The sequence below is a fragment of the Plecotus auritus genome (genome assembly GCF_963455305.1).
Source record: "Plecotus auritus genome assembly, chromosome: 7".
In the NCBI taxonomy this organism is placed as follows: domain Eukaryota; kingdom Metazoa; phylum Chordata; class Mammalia; order Chiroptera; family Vespertilionidae; genus Plecotus; species Plecotus auritus.
In genome coordinates this window covers 30,477,396-30,493,227 of record NC_137774.1, presented here as the reverse complement: position 1 = coordinate 30,493,227, position 15,832 = coordinate 30,477,396, and the positions used below count along the sequence as shown (strand labels likewise).

Sequence of the window (15,832 nt, the reverse complement as noted above, 5' to 3'; positions counted from 1 at the left end):
ACGTGGATCCCTCCGCCCAGGATTCCTTTCTCCCTCATCTTCCTGAGGGCCTCCGCCTCACCCTTCCCAGCTCATTGGATGTCCCCTATCCGGAAAGGCTCCTCTTAGACACGTCTGCACCTCGGACAGACCTCCAGCCCCCACCCCGCACAGCTCTGTAATCGTCTACTTTCGACTCCTTGCTGGACTGCCGGTTCCCCCACGGCAGCGTCACCACATATCCCCGTGCTTAGCATCGAGCCGGCGGAATCGGCACTCAATAAAGATTTGTTCGGTGAATGCACAGGGGAGGTCCGGATGAAGAGATGGGTGCTAATTTTCCAAGGGCAGTCTCATCAGTTCAGTTAGAAAAGGATTTTATTCATCTCTCCCAGAGAAACCCATAACCTTTCTGCCCCTCTTCCAAAGCCCCCCTTTCCTCGAAGAACCCACCCAGTGTCCCCCCTCCCCCCCTCCTGCCCCCACAGCACCCACCCTGCTAGGAACTGAGGCTAACCCTGCTGAGAGCTTGCCTGTTCACAAGCACTTCCCCACACGAGCTCACTGCATCCTGGAGATGCTGCATGGGTTACTGAGATTGTTGAAGGCAATCAGACTCCGCCATGAGTGTGTGGAGAGAGAGAGAGAGAGAGGAACCCAGAAGACCAGATCCACGTTTCCCCTTTTCTAGATAAGGTCAATGAAGACCATCTTAGGAAGGCTGATTCTCAGGGCAGCATCTCTCAGGCAATCCAGGAGAAACAGCCAAGAGTCACAGTCATGGGCCAGTTCAGTTCTCCCAGAACTCAGCGAGAGAGGACCTGCCGAAGGAGGCCTGCCTAACAGTGTGGGTCCCCACCCTCAGCCCAAACACCAGCTTTCAGAGATGACACCAATGTGGTTCCCACGACAGAGCATTTCAGAAAACTCAGCTACCCCAGCCCCATAAAGACCTTTAAGAATAAAAATACCTAGGCCCTGGCCGCGTAGCTCAATTGGTTAGATTGAATGGCAAGGTTGCGGGTTCAGTCTCCTGGTCAGGGCACATTCCACAAACAACCAATGAATGTATAAGTAAGTGGAACAACAAATCCATGCTTTTCTCTCTAAAATCAATTTAAAAGGAAAAAATAAACATACCTAATTTGTGTTGAGTGTTTTCATGGGGCCAAATACAGTTGTAAGCACTTTATGTATATCATTTCTTGGACTTCCTACAACTGTATGAAATAGGTCCTATTATTATCGCCATATTACAGATGAGGAAACAGAGGCACAGGAAAATGAGCACAGTGCCAGCAGTCAGCAGAGCCAGGGCTCCACACCCAGGCAGCTTAGTGTTGCCTCTATTCACCACTGGTCACCAATGACCTTCAACCCCCAGAGCTGCCCTGCTGCTCAGAAGCAAAATTTAAGGATCAAAGAGGTGAGTGCTGACCCAAGAGGGGAGGGGCTCTAGGAGTCTCACAGGCCCACTCTAAACAGAGACTTTTAAGGCAGGAAGGAGCCTCAAAAAGCAACAGTTCTGCCAGGCCTGGCGTGGCTCAGTGGTTGAGCATGGACCTATGAACCAAGAGGTCATGGTTCGATTCCAGGTCAGGGCACATGCCCTGGTTGTGGGCTTGATCCCCAGTGTGTGTGTGTGTGTGTGTGTCAGGGATGCTAAGCACCAGGGGAGCGTGTAGGAGGCAGCTGATTGATTCTCTCTCATCATTGATGTTTCTCTCTCTCTCTCTCCCTCGCCCTTCCTCTCTGAAATCAATAAAAAATATATATTTTAAAAAAAGTAACAGTTCTGACTTTCTTATTGCTCAGACAGGAAAGTAAAGCTTAGAGAGGCAAAGTGGCAATGTCGGCCAGGGAGTGCCTCCTTGGCCAGCCTGGGGGTCTCACTGGCCAGCCTGGCCTGGCTCCACATGCCTCCCAAGCTGGGTGGGCTGATGGGGGATGACAGTGGGGTTCAGAAGCAGGCCTGAGTCCTGGGAAAATCCATCCTCCACTCCAACGCCATGAGCACTGCAGGGGGGCAGTGGTCTGCACACAGCATGGAGTCTCCTGCCTCAGCTGAGGGGGAGGAAGCCCAATGGCCTTGCATTTCATGGAAGCAGATACCAATCCCTTCTCAAGGGCTGCCTATAGGCTTGCGGGGGGGTGGGGGGGCAGTGGGGTGAAGGGGCTGAGATCAGACAAGGGCCTTTCTCCTTCATTCCAGCTTCAGACAAAGGACCACCTGCTCCCTCTCCCCCTCCCCCTCCAGGGCTCCCTGCTGTTGTCCTAGTGACAGGGGCTGCCCTAGGGCTCCCCAAGCCCCCACCCCCCACCGAGGCCTGCCAGTCCTGCCCCAAGCACATTACAGGCTCCAGACTGCAGAGGATGAGCTGGAATCAGGCCCAGCCTCCCTTCTCTGCCAAAACCCTACCTTTCAGTGCCAGGGCCAGACAGGCCAGACAATGGGGTCATCACTACCCTAATAATGAGGCCTCAGGGATGCAGGAGGCTGACTAGAGGGGAGGGAGAGGCAAGGGTGGGGCGGCTGCCTGGGCTCCACAAATGTACACAGAGCACCTTCCAACTCCCCCCACCCCCCACCCCCCGCCAAGAACCAGGGACGATGAGGACAAGAGCAGAGGCTGACAGTGGGCATGGGGCACAGGGGCAGGTAGGAGGCAGAGAGAGGGAGACGAAGGGAGAAGAGACACAGAGAAAGCCTGAGAGAGAGGATGTGTAAAGGAAGGAGGTAGGTCCCATTGCCCAGGAAGGCAGTTCAGAGCTTCTTAAGAGGCTGCAAGGAGCAAGGCAAAATCCCACTCTTGTCTCTGCCACTAACCAACCGGTTTGTGTACTTTAGGGTAACCTGCTGGAGCCATAATCACCTATCTGTCAAGCAGGGTCACATCCCCTCGGGTCATGGTGGGTTGACACAAACGCAGGCCAACGCTCTCCAGGACCCAGGGTCACATGGACTCAATATCCAGCTCCAACTGCCCCATTCACAGCAAAGCAGGGAGCACTTCTCCTTCAAGGCAAGCTATGGGTGATGAGAACATACCAGTCCCGTGGCTTGGAGCGTTTGGGGATACACACCCTACAAATGAAATTTCCTTGTTGACAGTGCGCTCAAGGCCCCAAAGCTCTCTGTCCCAGGAGTCCCAGGCCCTGCATTCACCTACTTATGGCAGCGGGGTGCTCTGGGGATGAGTCTGTCTGGGCTGAGGGTTGGAGGCAGCCTGACTGGGGCTGGTGAGTGAGGCTGTGCATGGACCGCAGGCAGGGGCCCAGCAGGAAGTCAGGAGTGGGGAGCATCCTGGCAGCTGCCTCCTGAATAGGGCCCAGTGCTGTGGAGGGCGGGGGAAGCCAAGCCCACATTCAGTCTGAGCGGAGGATGCTGGCCGGCAGAGGGAGAGACAGTGAGGGGCCCCTCCCACCGCTCCCACCCACCTGCCTCAGCCTTGAAAAGAGCTGCTGTGGGGAGAGGCTCCAGGGAACTTTAATCCCACCAGCACCCAGCCCTCTGCCCCCTTAATCCTCTAAGTCGCCAGTTTTCCCCAGCCTGGGGCCTCACAGTCTGTGCCTGCCATGCATCCCAACTCCCACCTGGACCCCTTCCTAGTGCACTTATGACCTAGGCTGGGAAAAGGACCCACCAAATTCCCTCTGCATTATTGTTATTATTGACTTCAGAGAGTAAGGGATGGGGAGAGAGAGCTAGAAACATCAATGATGAGAATCATTGGTCGGCTGCCTCCTACAGGCCCCCTACTGGGGATCGAGCCCGTAACCCAGGCATGTGCCCTTGGCTGGAATCGAACCTGGGACCTTTCAGTCTGCAGGCCTACACTCCATCCACTGAGCCAAACCGTCTAGGGCTCCCTCTGTACTATGGCCACTTTGGGCTCTTTCCCTCTCTCTGGGGCAAGGAGTTGGGGGAGTCCCAGAAGGAACCCCTCCTCCCACGCGGTGCCATCTTGGGCAGATCCCTAGGCACACTGCCTCTGCTTCTCCATCGATCATGTGGTAGGAGCTCTGCCTTCTCCAGGGGATGTAGGGGGCCCATCACACCCCATCCAGCCCATAGGGGCAGCGGATCTATTCTGCATCCTTGCTCAGTCAGGGGTGATGGGAAATGTGGAATTAGGACCAGGCAGCTCTACGTGAGGTCTGTTGTCACCTGGTGACATTGGGGAGAGGGGCAGCAGGTCAGGGAACCATAAGCCCTGGTCCGGAAGGGCCGAAAGGAACCATCCTGTGTGTGATCTGCACAAACTGCATTTCCAGGACAACTCCGTGTCTGCACTTGAATTTCCTTCTGTCTCCCAGGAGGACCCTCCTCATCCCTGATCCAGGGAGTTTTCAAGCTACTCTGCAGGGTTCTGGGGGCTGCGGGACCTCTGAGGCATATAGGAGTGGAGAAGGGGTCTGAGCAGCCCCCTCCCAGCTAGGGCAGCCCCACTGTGAGTGTTCTGTGTGCTGGCCTCCTGCATGCCACCTGGTTGGACAGCACAGGCGGCGCTGTACGTACGGAACGCCCGCTGGACAACAGGCACCGCCTCATCGCACCCTCGCCTCACCCTGTGTCCCGGTGGGCCTGGGACGGTCCTGGCTTGTCCCTACTGTCTGTGCGTGATTATTCACAGTGCCCCTTTCCCTCTCAAAATGGCCCCAATCTGGATGATAAATTATATAGTCCCCCGCCCCCCCTTTTAAACCCCTCCACAGCCCTATGAGGTAGATGCTATTGTGGGCTCCATTTCACAGGGGAGAAAAATGGGGCATGGAGAGCCGAGATGGCCAAGTGTGGACAGCAGGACATGCAGATGGATGGACACCCAGGTGCAGGGGCCCAGAGGCTGCACTGCCCCATCCTTAGGGCGCTACAGCTAAAGAGTTTGGGGGACACCAGTTCAATCCTCTCGTTATTTCATTTCACAGATACTTACTTGGAACTGACTACATGCCAGGCATCACGCTCATGCTATGGATGGACACACAAGAGCAGAGGGCAAAAGAAACTAGCTCAACATCACAAAGTGAGTTACTGCTCAAAATGAAGACAATTCAGGGTTCCTCCTTGGGGGTTGGGGGTTCCAGCCTTGCTCTTCCTTGTTTTCCTCTGCCCTGTTCAGTTATAAGAAGTACAACTGGCACAGGGTTTCCCAATGTGTGTTTTGTGGGACACCAGGCCCAAGACGGTGCATGAAATAAGGGTTCTGTGGCTTCGTAAGTTTGGGAAACCCTCTTGGAAGGGCATGATGCAGAAACCAAATCAAGGGCTCTGGAAGGTTTGCAATGGGGAAACCTGTCTGATTTTGCTCAGCCCAGCATTTCCCAAACGTGTTGGATCACAGTATTTTTTTTCACAGAAACACTCCATGGAGCACTCTGGGGAAATGCATGCGTCCACAGTAGAGGCATTTCCCCCACCCTTGGCTGGTGGTTCCAAATCAGCCTCTGCCTCCATCTCCCGAGTGGCACAGGCCCTCACAGCAGCTGACACTGTGTCTGGGCTCCTCCAGCAAAGTTAGACCCCGGTCCCAGCCAGAGGGTGGAGGGGAATGCCAGCCCAGGAGAGGCCGAGGAATCAGCGACTGGCCGACTGCCTGGACTGGCCCAATGGGCCGCTGATCGGCTCCCAGGGAACAGCCCGCACCAGCTGGGATCTGCCTGCTCAGCACCCAGGACAGCGGCACCATCTCGCCTCCCGCCAAGGCCAGCCAGCCGGCCAAGGCTTTAGAATTTACCCAGCAGCAGAGAAGCCGAAGAGAAAGGAACATACCTATTTTATATCTCTCCTGCATGTGTGAGGTACCCAAACTGCATTTCCAGGACAACAACACATCTGGTCCCAGCTCCCAACACTTGAATCCTCATCGCCCTCCTGGGAGGACCCTCTCCCTGTCCCTCATCTAGAGAGGCCCTCGATTTGAATGAGGGGTGTGGGCACTTTCAAGGACCCCAAAGGCAGCACCTGTGGTGCCATCGTGGTGAAGGAGTCTTGGGTCTGGAAGGTTGGGACCTAGAGTCTCAGAAGTCTCCCATCCGCAGCCACACTCTCTCTCCTCTGTCCACCAGAACCAGAACGAGCCCTAGGAAATGACTCCAGGGCATGTGTGCTGGGACATGGCAAGGTGCAGGCAGCTGCCCTCTCCACCTGGGGTGGGGGGTCACTGTGGCTCATCTGCTGGCTCCTTGCCTCATTAGCCGGCTTCTGAGCAGAGCAGAATTAACGAGGCTGCCCAGGGGTTTATGGCTCAGCAGAGCATCCCACCCAACAGCCAGAGCCCGGGAACTCTGGCCCATTCACGGATATTTACAGCCCCATAAAGGACATCCAGGCCTGCAGCTGCCGGGGTCAGGCGTCAGGAGGCGAGGTTATGGGACTAGCCCCTTTCTCTTCCCGTTTTCCTTCCCTGCCAATGAGGATGGTAATTCACCTCTGAGAGAAAACCACTTCCCACCAATCCTCTGACTTTCCCCCTGATTCAGAAATACTGATTTTCACAAGTATTTTTATTTTTTTAAATCCTCACCTGAGGATATTTTTCCATTGATTTTTCCAGAGAGTGGAATAGAGAGGGAAAGACAGAGAGAAACATTGATGTGAGAGAAACACATTGATTGGTTGCCTCCTGCACGCGCCCTAACCAGGGCCTGGGCCAGGAAGGAGCCTGCAAAAGAGGTACATTCACTTGACCGGAATCGAACCTGGGACCCTTTGGTCCACAGGCCGACGCGCCAAATCCTGTCCACTGAGCCAACCCGGCTAGGGCGTGTATTTTGTCACTTCTAGTCTCACTCCAATCCTACAGTAAATGTGATTAGTCCCATTTAACAGATACAGAAACTAAGGGGGGCAGAGACCAGTGACTTGGCCAAAGGCACTCCCGGAGAGTAGAATGGGGCACCACCTGGCCTGCTCCCAGCTGGGGCTGGAATGGTGACTCCAGGATTCCCAGCTACATTATTTCTGTTCTTTTAGCCACGTGGGGAGTCCGCAGGGGGGCAGCTCATCCCTCTCAAGGGGCTTCTCCCAGAAGGGGAGAAGCTAGAACCCCCTTCCTTCAGCAGAGAATCAAGCTTCCTGACCCGAATTCAGGCAGCTGGACATTCGGGCTCCCCAGCTCTTTCCTCACCTGGGCCTCGAGGGGAAGAAGAGCTCAGACTTCCCCTAGAATATAGGAAGTTGGGGTTGGGTGGGCAATGGGGGAGAGGGCCACCTTTCCACCAGACTGTCCCTCTCCACCCTGCTTCTCCTCCTCCAGAGTCCTCTCCCCACAGAAGCCCTTGGAGGTTCAGACTCTGAGATGACAGCTGGGGGCTGTGACTCGAAGCCAGGCCTCTTGGGTCTCGAAGAGCAGCAGTAATAATGCCCATGCTGACTCATCCAGGGCCAGCTGTCACATGTCCCAGCTGCCTGGGGACTGAAGCCGAGTCACAGCCATAATGCAGGAGTCCCAGGGGAGCCGCAGGCAGGGAGAGGGGGAAGTGGGTGTGAGGGGCTGACTACTGGTTATCAGGCACTGGGAAGAGAGTTTCAGCTTTCTCTTAATTCCCACAGGCACCCCTGGAGTTAAAGATGATCATCTCCATTTAAGGGGAGAAAATTGAGGCTCAGAGAGCTAATGTCATTTGCTCCCCATCACAAAGTCAGTAAGGCCTGAACTCAGGTCTATCTGACTCCAAATCCAGGGTTCTGTCCTGGGCAGCCCATCTAAGCAGCACTGTGCTCTGGTAGTTACACATTTATAATTCGCACTAGGGGCCCAGTGCATGAGTTCATGCACCCTGAAAGGAACTGTGGGCTGAGAGGCTGCGGTGGGCACAGGGGTGGGTCTCGGCCCATCCTCTGCACCCGCCCAGCCCCTCCGGCCGAGGACCCCTCTCCCCCGTCCCCTGTCTGCCAGCAACCCTGCTCCCGCTGCCACATGCTGATGGCGCCGGCCCCGCTTGCACCTGCTGACCAGGAGCAGGGGGAGGTGGAGAGGCCCTGAGGGGCAATTGGGGCTGACAGCCACCGCTTGCACCTGCTGACAGTACTGAGCGATCAGGGCCTGCGCTGGGTGCCAGCAGCGGGTGCGAGTGGGGCTGGCGCAGGCAGCAGGTGCAAGTGCTGGGCAGGACCACAGCACACGGGAGCAAAGAATTTTCAGTAACCACCAGAGGCTCGCGCCCCAATAACAGCGACCAGCGCCCTGCCTTGGTCTGGCGCCCCTGCTCACCTGCTCCACCATCCTGCTGCGGCCCATGCCCGCCATATTCCATGTGCACCCCCTGATGTTCAGCGCACGTCATAGCAACTGGTTGTTTGGTTGTTCCCCCGTTTGGTCTATTTGCATATTAGGGTTTTACTAGTATATATATAGATTTGTAATTGTGGTGGCATAATTAAGACTGTCCGCTTTCCTTCTGGGAGATCAGCAAAGTTGGGGGTCTTTTTTGGGGGTCTGGGAAATGCATGCTTCCCTTGGGAAGGGAAAAAGAGAGACACAATCAAGTCACTTTCAATTCTTCTTTTCCCTCTTGCTTGTTTGAGCCTGAAAGCAATTGTGTTGTGTAAATTAACAGAACTCTGCTAGGAACCCTTCTGCTCATTAAACACTTACAGATCTTGAAAGCATTTTTAAGGGTAACCTGGAAATGGTTTTCCAACCCCTTTAGGGGTTAACTGGGCTCTGGTCCCACATCTGCCACTGACCTGCTATTTGACCTTGGATCCTTGAGGGCACCTCCCTAGAGTTCAGGAAGGGACTGGGAGTAAGACTATCAAAGAATAACCTTAAAAAGAGGAGCTCGTAGGAAAGCTATAGGACACATATAAAGCAATAACTAAAAGGTACATTACCTGAGTGAAATTGTAAATATCAGTGGAACAGAGAAAAACCTGAAATATACCTAACCACCTGAAGAAATTTTCCAAATGATAACATTTCTCAAACAATGTATAAAGGAAGTGTTTGTTCTTTTTTAAAAAATTCTAACCTGAGGATATTTTTTCCATTGATTTTTAGAGAGTGGAAGGGAGGGAGGTAAGGAAAGGGGGAGAGAAAGAGAGAAACATCAGTGTGAAAGAGACACACTGATTGGTTGCCTCCTGAACTGGGCTTGAACTTGCAGCCCAGGTACGTGCCCTTGACCAGAAATCGAACCCGAAACCCTTCGGTGCATGGGCCGAAACTCTAATCACTTTGCAACACTGGCCAGGGCAGGAAGTGTTTTTTAAAAAAATATTTTTATTGATTTCAGAGAGGAAGAGAGCGAGAGAGAAACATCGATGAGAGAGAATTATTGATCAGCTGCCTCCTGCACGCCCTACACTGGGGATCAAGCCCACAACCTGGGCATGTGCCCTGACCGGGAACCAAACCCTGACCTCTTGGTTCAAAGGTCGACACTCAACCACTGAGCCATGCCGACCGGGCCAGAAAGTGTTTCTTAATAGGTGATGTTGGTGTAAGTCGACAGGAATAAGATCTGGATAGAGTAAAGGGCTAGATACTATTTTTTCTAAATCATAGAAGTAGTAGGAAATAGCAGCATATATTTATGAAATCTGAAAAGGGATAAAAACTGTCTCAGGCCTGAAGCAATAGAAGAAATTGTGAAGCAAAAGCCCAACAGATTCAACTATAGAAAAATAAGACATTTTTTTTATCACCCTATATAATAAAACCCTAATATCCTATATAATAAAACCCTAAATTGCAAATTGAACGGTGGAACGACCAGTTGCTATGATGCTCACTGACCACCAGGGGGCAGACGCTCAACACAGGAACTGCCCCCTGGTGGTCAGTGTGCTCCCACAGGGGGAGTGCCGCTTAGCCAGAGGCTAGGCTCACAGCTGGCGAGCGCAGCAGTAGTGGCGGGAGCCTCTCCTGCCTCCAAGGCAGCGCTAAGGAGCAGCGAGCCTGGCTTCTGGCTGAGTAGACTCACGGCTGGTGAGCGCAGTGGCGGTGGTGGGATCCTCTCCCACCTCCGCTGCAGGCGGACGGGCGATAAGGAGCGAGGGGTCCTGGACTGTGAGAGCCCTGGACTGCAAGAGGGTCCAGATGGAGCTGAGGGACACTCTCACCTCCCCCCCAACCCCAGTGCACGAATCTGTGCACTGGGCCTCTAGTGATACTATAACAACAGATCAATATTTATGGTAACTTTAAAATCTAGTATTTAGGAGAACCATTAAGATCCCAAGAATATGAGAAGACAATTCCTTCAAGCAGAAGTTAAAATAGGAAACAAAAACATGGGACATGTGGGAGGTAGTGGAGAGGGGGTGATGATCTTCAGGCTTCCTGACTGCTGTAACTTCTGGGATCGATGGGAAAAACTGAGGAAGGGGTGAGGATGGATATCATGCAATAAGCCAGCTTGAGCAGGCCAGACAAATGCCCAGAATGCCAGGGGGTGTGTGTGGGGGGCACTGGATAAACTTTCAAGGGTCTCGGTTCACCTGTTTCTTTCACCTCCAGCTCCCACAAAAGGCATTCTGGCCATTTAGTTGAGGGGTGACCACATAAGACCAAAAGGCCAAGGTCATGGTTTCCAGCCTTTAAGACCAGAAGGCCAAGGTTATGGCTTGCAGCCTTTAAGACCAGAAGGCCAAGGTCATGGCTTGCAGCCTTTAAGACCAGAAGGCCAAGGTCATGGCTTGAAGCCTTTAAGACCAGAAGGCCAAGGTCATGGCTTCCAGCCTTTGAGGTCCAATTAGTTTCATGCTGAGTCAAAGCTACTCTATGTGCTGAAGAACTAGACAGCATAGAGGAACTGGTCCAATTTCATTCCTAACACCTAGAAAAAGGTCCCAGCAGATCCTAGTTTGAAACCAGCTGACCACTGGTATCCCCTTGATCCAGGAGGGAAGGAGAACTGACTGGCCAGCCTCCCATCCCATTGACCTCTGAGAAATGAACTGTAGGGCCACATCAGCTTGCCGGAACTCTGACAGGTGTGGTGTGAGTCCCCCCTTCCCCCCATTCACCAGAGGTTGACCCGTTGGGGCTGTCTATGAGACGGCAGGGAGGCTGCCTGCAATCCCCAGCCAATGTTCTTTCCTAAGGGCACCAAGGGCACCCTCACCGAATCCTACCTTTAAGCAGCCCAGAGGAAGAGGCAGGAAGGATAAAACACTTCAGCGTTCTGAATAACCTGGCGTCCTTCTGAAGCTGGTGTCCGTTTGTGAAGCTCTAGACCTACTCTTCATTTAGCCCTATCAGGGGAATGGTCCAGGGTTGGCTTTGCAAAGCAAGGGGACGAACGCAGAGGGACTGGGTATGTGCCAGAGGTCAAACCCTGTCCTTCAACACAAAGCACTGACAGGCCCGGCTGGCGTGGCTCAGTGGTTGAGCATTGACCTATGAACCAGGAGGTCACGGTGGATTCCAGGTCAGGGTACATGCCCGGATTGTGGGCTCTCGATCCCCAGTGTGGGGCGTGCAAGAGGCAGCCAATCAATGATTCTCTCTCATCACTGATGTTTCTATCTCCCTCCCTCTCCCTTCCTCTTTGAAATCAATAAAAATATATTTTAAAAAATTTAAAGAAGCACCGTTAGGAAGGATGACAAAAATTGGCCTTCATTGCCACGTGAGGGATGGGAGTAGATAGGCAGAACTTGTGAGAAAAAGATTGTTTGCCCAGAGTATGTTTTGGGAGTTTCTTTCCTAGGATAATTTTGCCAGTCCACAATGGTTTCTGGGTGGGCCTTCCCCGAAGCAGGGGGATGGTCTTTCTGACACTCAGGACCTCCCTCCAGCGGCCGAAACTGAATTGCATAGACCACCCACTAATATCAGGTACTACACATTCTCCCTGCTCCCTCCAGTTCCAAATTCCTTCTACTAAAAGTTTTCCTCCATTCATCCAAATAGTTTGTTTTAAAGTGTAAACACACACCCAGGGACCAGCAAAGGAAATTAATCAAATGAGAAAGACACAGACAGAGCCGACCAGAATGATACACGGTGTTCTAGGTTCTGATTCTAAATCTGACAAGAAGTGTGAAGGGCTGGCAGCTTGCTGGCTGGGAACTAGTGGCAGCAAACGGCTCACTCCCGCCTCAGGACATCAGGCCAGCAGCTGCTGTACGCTTAGGAGCCGGAGGAAGAGTGGGTGGCACTTAGGAGCAGAGGGAGACATGTGCTACTCCACGGGGACAGGAGCTACTAGACGCTCCCCAAACCACAGCCAGGCCTCGTGTTAATGTGGATGACACCCCATATCCCCATCCCAGGCCCGCCATGTTTTTCAAGCTGCAATTTCATGTCTTTGCTCCCACCTGGGCATCTGCAATGAGCTGGCTCTTCAAATTGAACTTGTCCGAAACCAAAATTGTCCTTTGTGCCAACCCCACTCCCCCCAATCCCAACCCTGATTTTCCCTTTCCCCCCTGGATTCAGAATGTCAGTTATATATGCGGTTCACCTCATCTATTCAGTCTAGTGAGATCTGCTGAGTCTCTCATCGCCATGTCCCTCTTTCCATTCTTACTGTCTTCCTCCAAGTCAATGCCTGGGTCCATGCACGGCCGCAGGCTCCTAGTAGTGTCACTCACCGCTGCAGTCCATCCACCCCCACCCCACTGTCATGCAGAATCTTCCCAAAGCATGGCTTGGATCCCGTAACAAACCTGCTAAAAAACGCTCCAAGGCTTCCCCTGCCTACAACAGGACATGGTCTGGTCCAAGCTAACTTTTCAGCTCTGTCTCCCTCGCCAATAAAACATATTCCTGCACGAAGTTCATGGCACAGTCATTGTCATCCCAGGACTGCAGTGCTCACTATTCCCCCAACACTGGGATAGCTCCTGCCTCCTCTCCTGCTGCTTCATGGGACGAAGTGGGAGAAGGACAATCACAACAGCACCCAACGTGAGTACCAAGCAAAGAGAACCATATCCTGGCTGAAGGTCAGTTGTCCATCTCTGGGTTTCAAAGTTGGCATCCCTAACCCTGTTCCATTCCCCAGCCTAGACTCTAGGCATTGCAAACAATCACATACTATTTTCCCTACACCCCTCCCTCCATTCCTGCCAGAAAATCAGTTAGCTTTCAAAAGAGCCCGTATTGTGAGTCACACTCCAAGGATGGCAGAGATTTGACTTCATTGGTGGCCACAGAGCTTTGATCGTGGGTTAGAGAAGAAGAGGGGACGTTAACCTAAGCCTTTTCCCCGCCTCCCCAGGCCCAACTGCAATCCCCTGGCATACAGACACCATCCCTGACTTTCAATATGTACTGTCCAGTCTCTACATAGTAGATCCAGCTCTGATGAAGTGAGCTGGGAGGAGGACCCAGGGAGGGGAGGATGTCTCAGGGGAGCCCCCGCCTCCTGAAACCTGGGGAGCAGTGTCTTCTGTCCCAGCGATGCACTAGGCCACACCCCCACCCCACGTCACCATCTTCAGTTCTCTGATTTGGGGGAGGGTTGGAAGGAAGAGGGGGGGAATTTAACTGCTCACATACCTGATCAAACAGGACTTTCCAGTGCTGGTAGAGAGGAAGGCCATGCAGGAGAGGAGGAAGAGGAGAGAAAGAAAGAAACACACACTTATCACCAAGGCTTCTGTAGCCCCCTAATATTTCTCACATAGCCTCCCAGCTGCTCCCCAGGTTCAGGGACCCACCACCAGAGACCAGTGAAAACCTGGGAAGATCTCCCCAGGTGAGTCGGTACTGAGCAAAGGGAGGGAACTCAGGAGGGGGAGGCGGGAGGAGTGTCCCTCTTTCCCAGACAGCCAGGCAGTGGGATGCGCAGAACAAGGGGGATTTGCAACGATGACTCAATAAAGGCGTCGGACTCTGCCCAAGGGCCTCCAATAACTTCCAGTAACTATAACTCTTGTATCCGCTTCTGCTCCCCAGCCAGGGAATGCATACCCAGGTGCCCTTCCATCAGACCAGTGGCAGTGGCCTCCACCTGCTGGGGGCAGAGACCCCTTACTCAGGAAACCCCCCCCTCCCCCGCACAGGCGCTGCTGGTTGGGAGGAAGGGGCTCCCCCATGTGCTGAAATTTACCCAGTCTCTTCCAGGCTGAGTCCCAGAGGGGAGAACGTGAGATTCTACCAGGGCTTTGGGGCCAGAAGCAAGTGAGAGGTTTAACTATAGGAGCCAAAGGGAGGGAAGGTGTTACGCTCCCCCCCGCCAACCCCCCCGGCCATCCAGACTTTCGGCTTAGGTTTGGTAGGTTGGGAGGGGGACCTGGCTTCACTTCCGAATCCCCCACTTTGAGTGCCGGGGCAGGGCCAAAGGTCTGCCTCTCTAGGTGCAGGTTAACCCCGGAGGGAGAAGCTTAGGAAACCCCAGTTCCCAGGACCTCCCAGTGCCGGCAACGCAGGTGACTTCCGGGACCCAGGGGAGGGGGGCTCGAGCTGCAGATGCGGGGAAGCCCTTGGGGAAGCCCCTCCGCAACCCCGCCGGGGGCCGTCCTGGTACCGACGCGTCCCGGACTCCGGAGCCCCCTTCAGGAGCGACGGGCTCTCCGCACTCCTCTCCCTCCTCCCGGTGCAGGGACGGGGCCAGCTTGAATTTCAATCAGTGTCGCGACACCGCAGGTGCCGGCAGGGGCTGATCCGTGGACGAACAAGGGGGTCCTCAGGCCGGCTAGCGGTGCCGGGTTCTGGGGACCCTGCGGCGCCCGCCCCTTCCCGGGCCCGGAGAACCCGCAGGTCGCCAGTGGGAGGGGAGGGGGAGTCACTGCCGTGACGCGGCCGCCTCTGCGGGAAAACGCCGCGTCCCGGGCACTGCACCAGCCGCGGGGAAGGGGCCCCGGCGGCCGACGGTCCCCAGCGCAGCGGTGCGGGCTGCGTCCCGCAGGGAAGCCGGGGGAGCCCGAGGGGGGGTGGCGCTCGCGCTTTTGGGGAGACCGGTCCCTCCGCCCCCTCCCGCCCGCGGGGACCCGGCCAATCCGGGGCGCTCCCGCGTCACCTTGAAACCTCCAAGTTGCCCCATGGAGGCGAGTCGGGGCAGCTCTCCTCCGAGTGCCCCCCAGAAAGTTTGCCCGGGCAGGGGAGGGGGCACTCACGTCCTCGGGCGCCACCGGCGGCCGCTCGTCGGCCTCGGGTCCCAGCTCCTCGATGCGCTCCGCCTCGGCGCAGGCGGCCACCGCGGGGCCCGGGCTGGGGTGCTCACCCATGCCGGAGCGGGGTCCGGGGGCGGCTGGTGGCTGTGGTTTCGTCCCGGGCGCCAGGTTAACTTTGCGCCGCGGCGGCCGCGCCGCTCCGGGGACTCGGTGCGCGCCGCGCCGCCTCCGCGCCCGCCCCCGCCCGCATGGCCCCGCACCGCCGCCTCGCGACCCGGAACGCCCGCCCCTTGGCCGCCAAACTTCTCCGCGCTAGCGGCCCGCCGGCCTCCGCTCCAGGCTCCGAAGCGAGGGCGCCCTTGGGCCGGCCCAGCCCCCGGCTCCCCGCGCTCCCTTCCCGTTTCCCGCGGCCCCCGCTCTGCGCCGGAGTCTCCTCCTCCCCACGGACTCCTCGCGGGCGGTGCGCAGGCGGGGGCGGGGCTGCTCCGGGGACCGCCGTTGCCCACCCTCTTCCCTGGACGCCGCCACTCGGGCCAAATGGGTTAGAGCGCCGCGGCGCGGGAGGGCGGAGGGCTGCGGCGGGGTTGGCTGGCAGTGGCTGCACCTCCCGGGGCGGAAATGGGGCTGCGCTGTCCCTGGGCCCCTCACCACCCGCCTCCACCCCGGGTCCGGTTCGACTCTGCATGGAGCCGGGGCCGAGGCCGGGTGCAGGGCCCGCGTCCCTAGACCCACCGGGCTAACGGTTAGTTGGAGGCAGTAGATGCGTGAAGGAGGCAGGACGTTTCACTAAGTTGGCAACGCCAGGGTTAACGGAAAGTGAACTGGGGGACGGATGCTGAG

The 15,832-nt window shown here is 55.6% G+C and overlaps 1 protein-coding gene across 5 annotated transcripts in view; it reads right to left on the bottom strand.

Moving 5' to 3' along the window:
- Window positions 1–15,442, bottom strand: part of RHBDL3 (rhomboid like 3) — a 51,160-nt gene extending 35,718 nt beyond the window's left edge. For 3 of the 5 annotated variants that reach the window (XM_080679079.1, XM_080679077.1, XM_080679080.1), the window contains exons 1-2: window positions 14,996–15,442; window positions 13,437–13,460 (exon numbers count right to left, since the gene is read on the bottom strand). Coding sequence is in view for 3 of the 5 variants with exons in the window: in XM_080679077.1 (XP_080535203.1) it covers window positions 13,437–13,460; window positions 14,996–15,106 (135 nt within the window). In the remaining 2 variants the exon portion in view is untranslated. Of the gene's footprint in view, window positions 1–13,436; window positions 13,461–14,406; window positions 14,449–14,898 lie in introns of those variants that run through there. The other 2 variants (XM_080679078.1, XM_080679081.1) reach the window with 2 other exon arrangements.
- Between the last annotated feature and the right edge of the window lie 390 nt (window positions 15,443–15,832).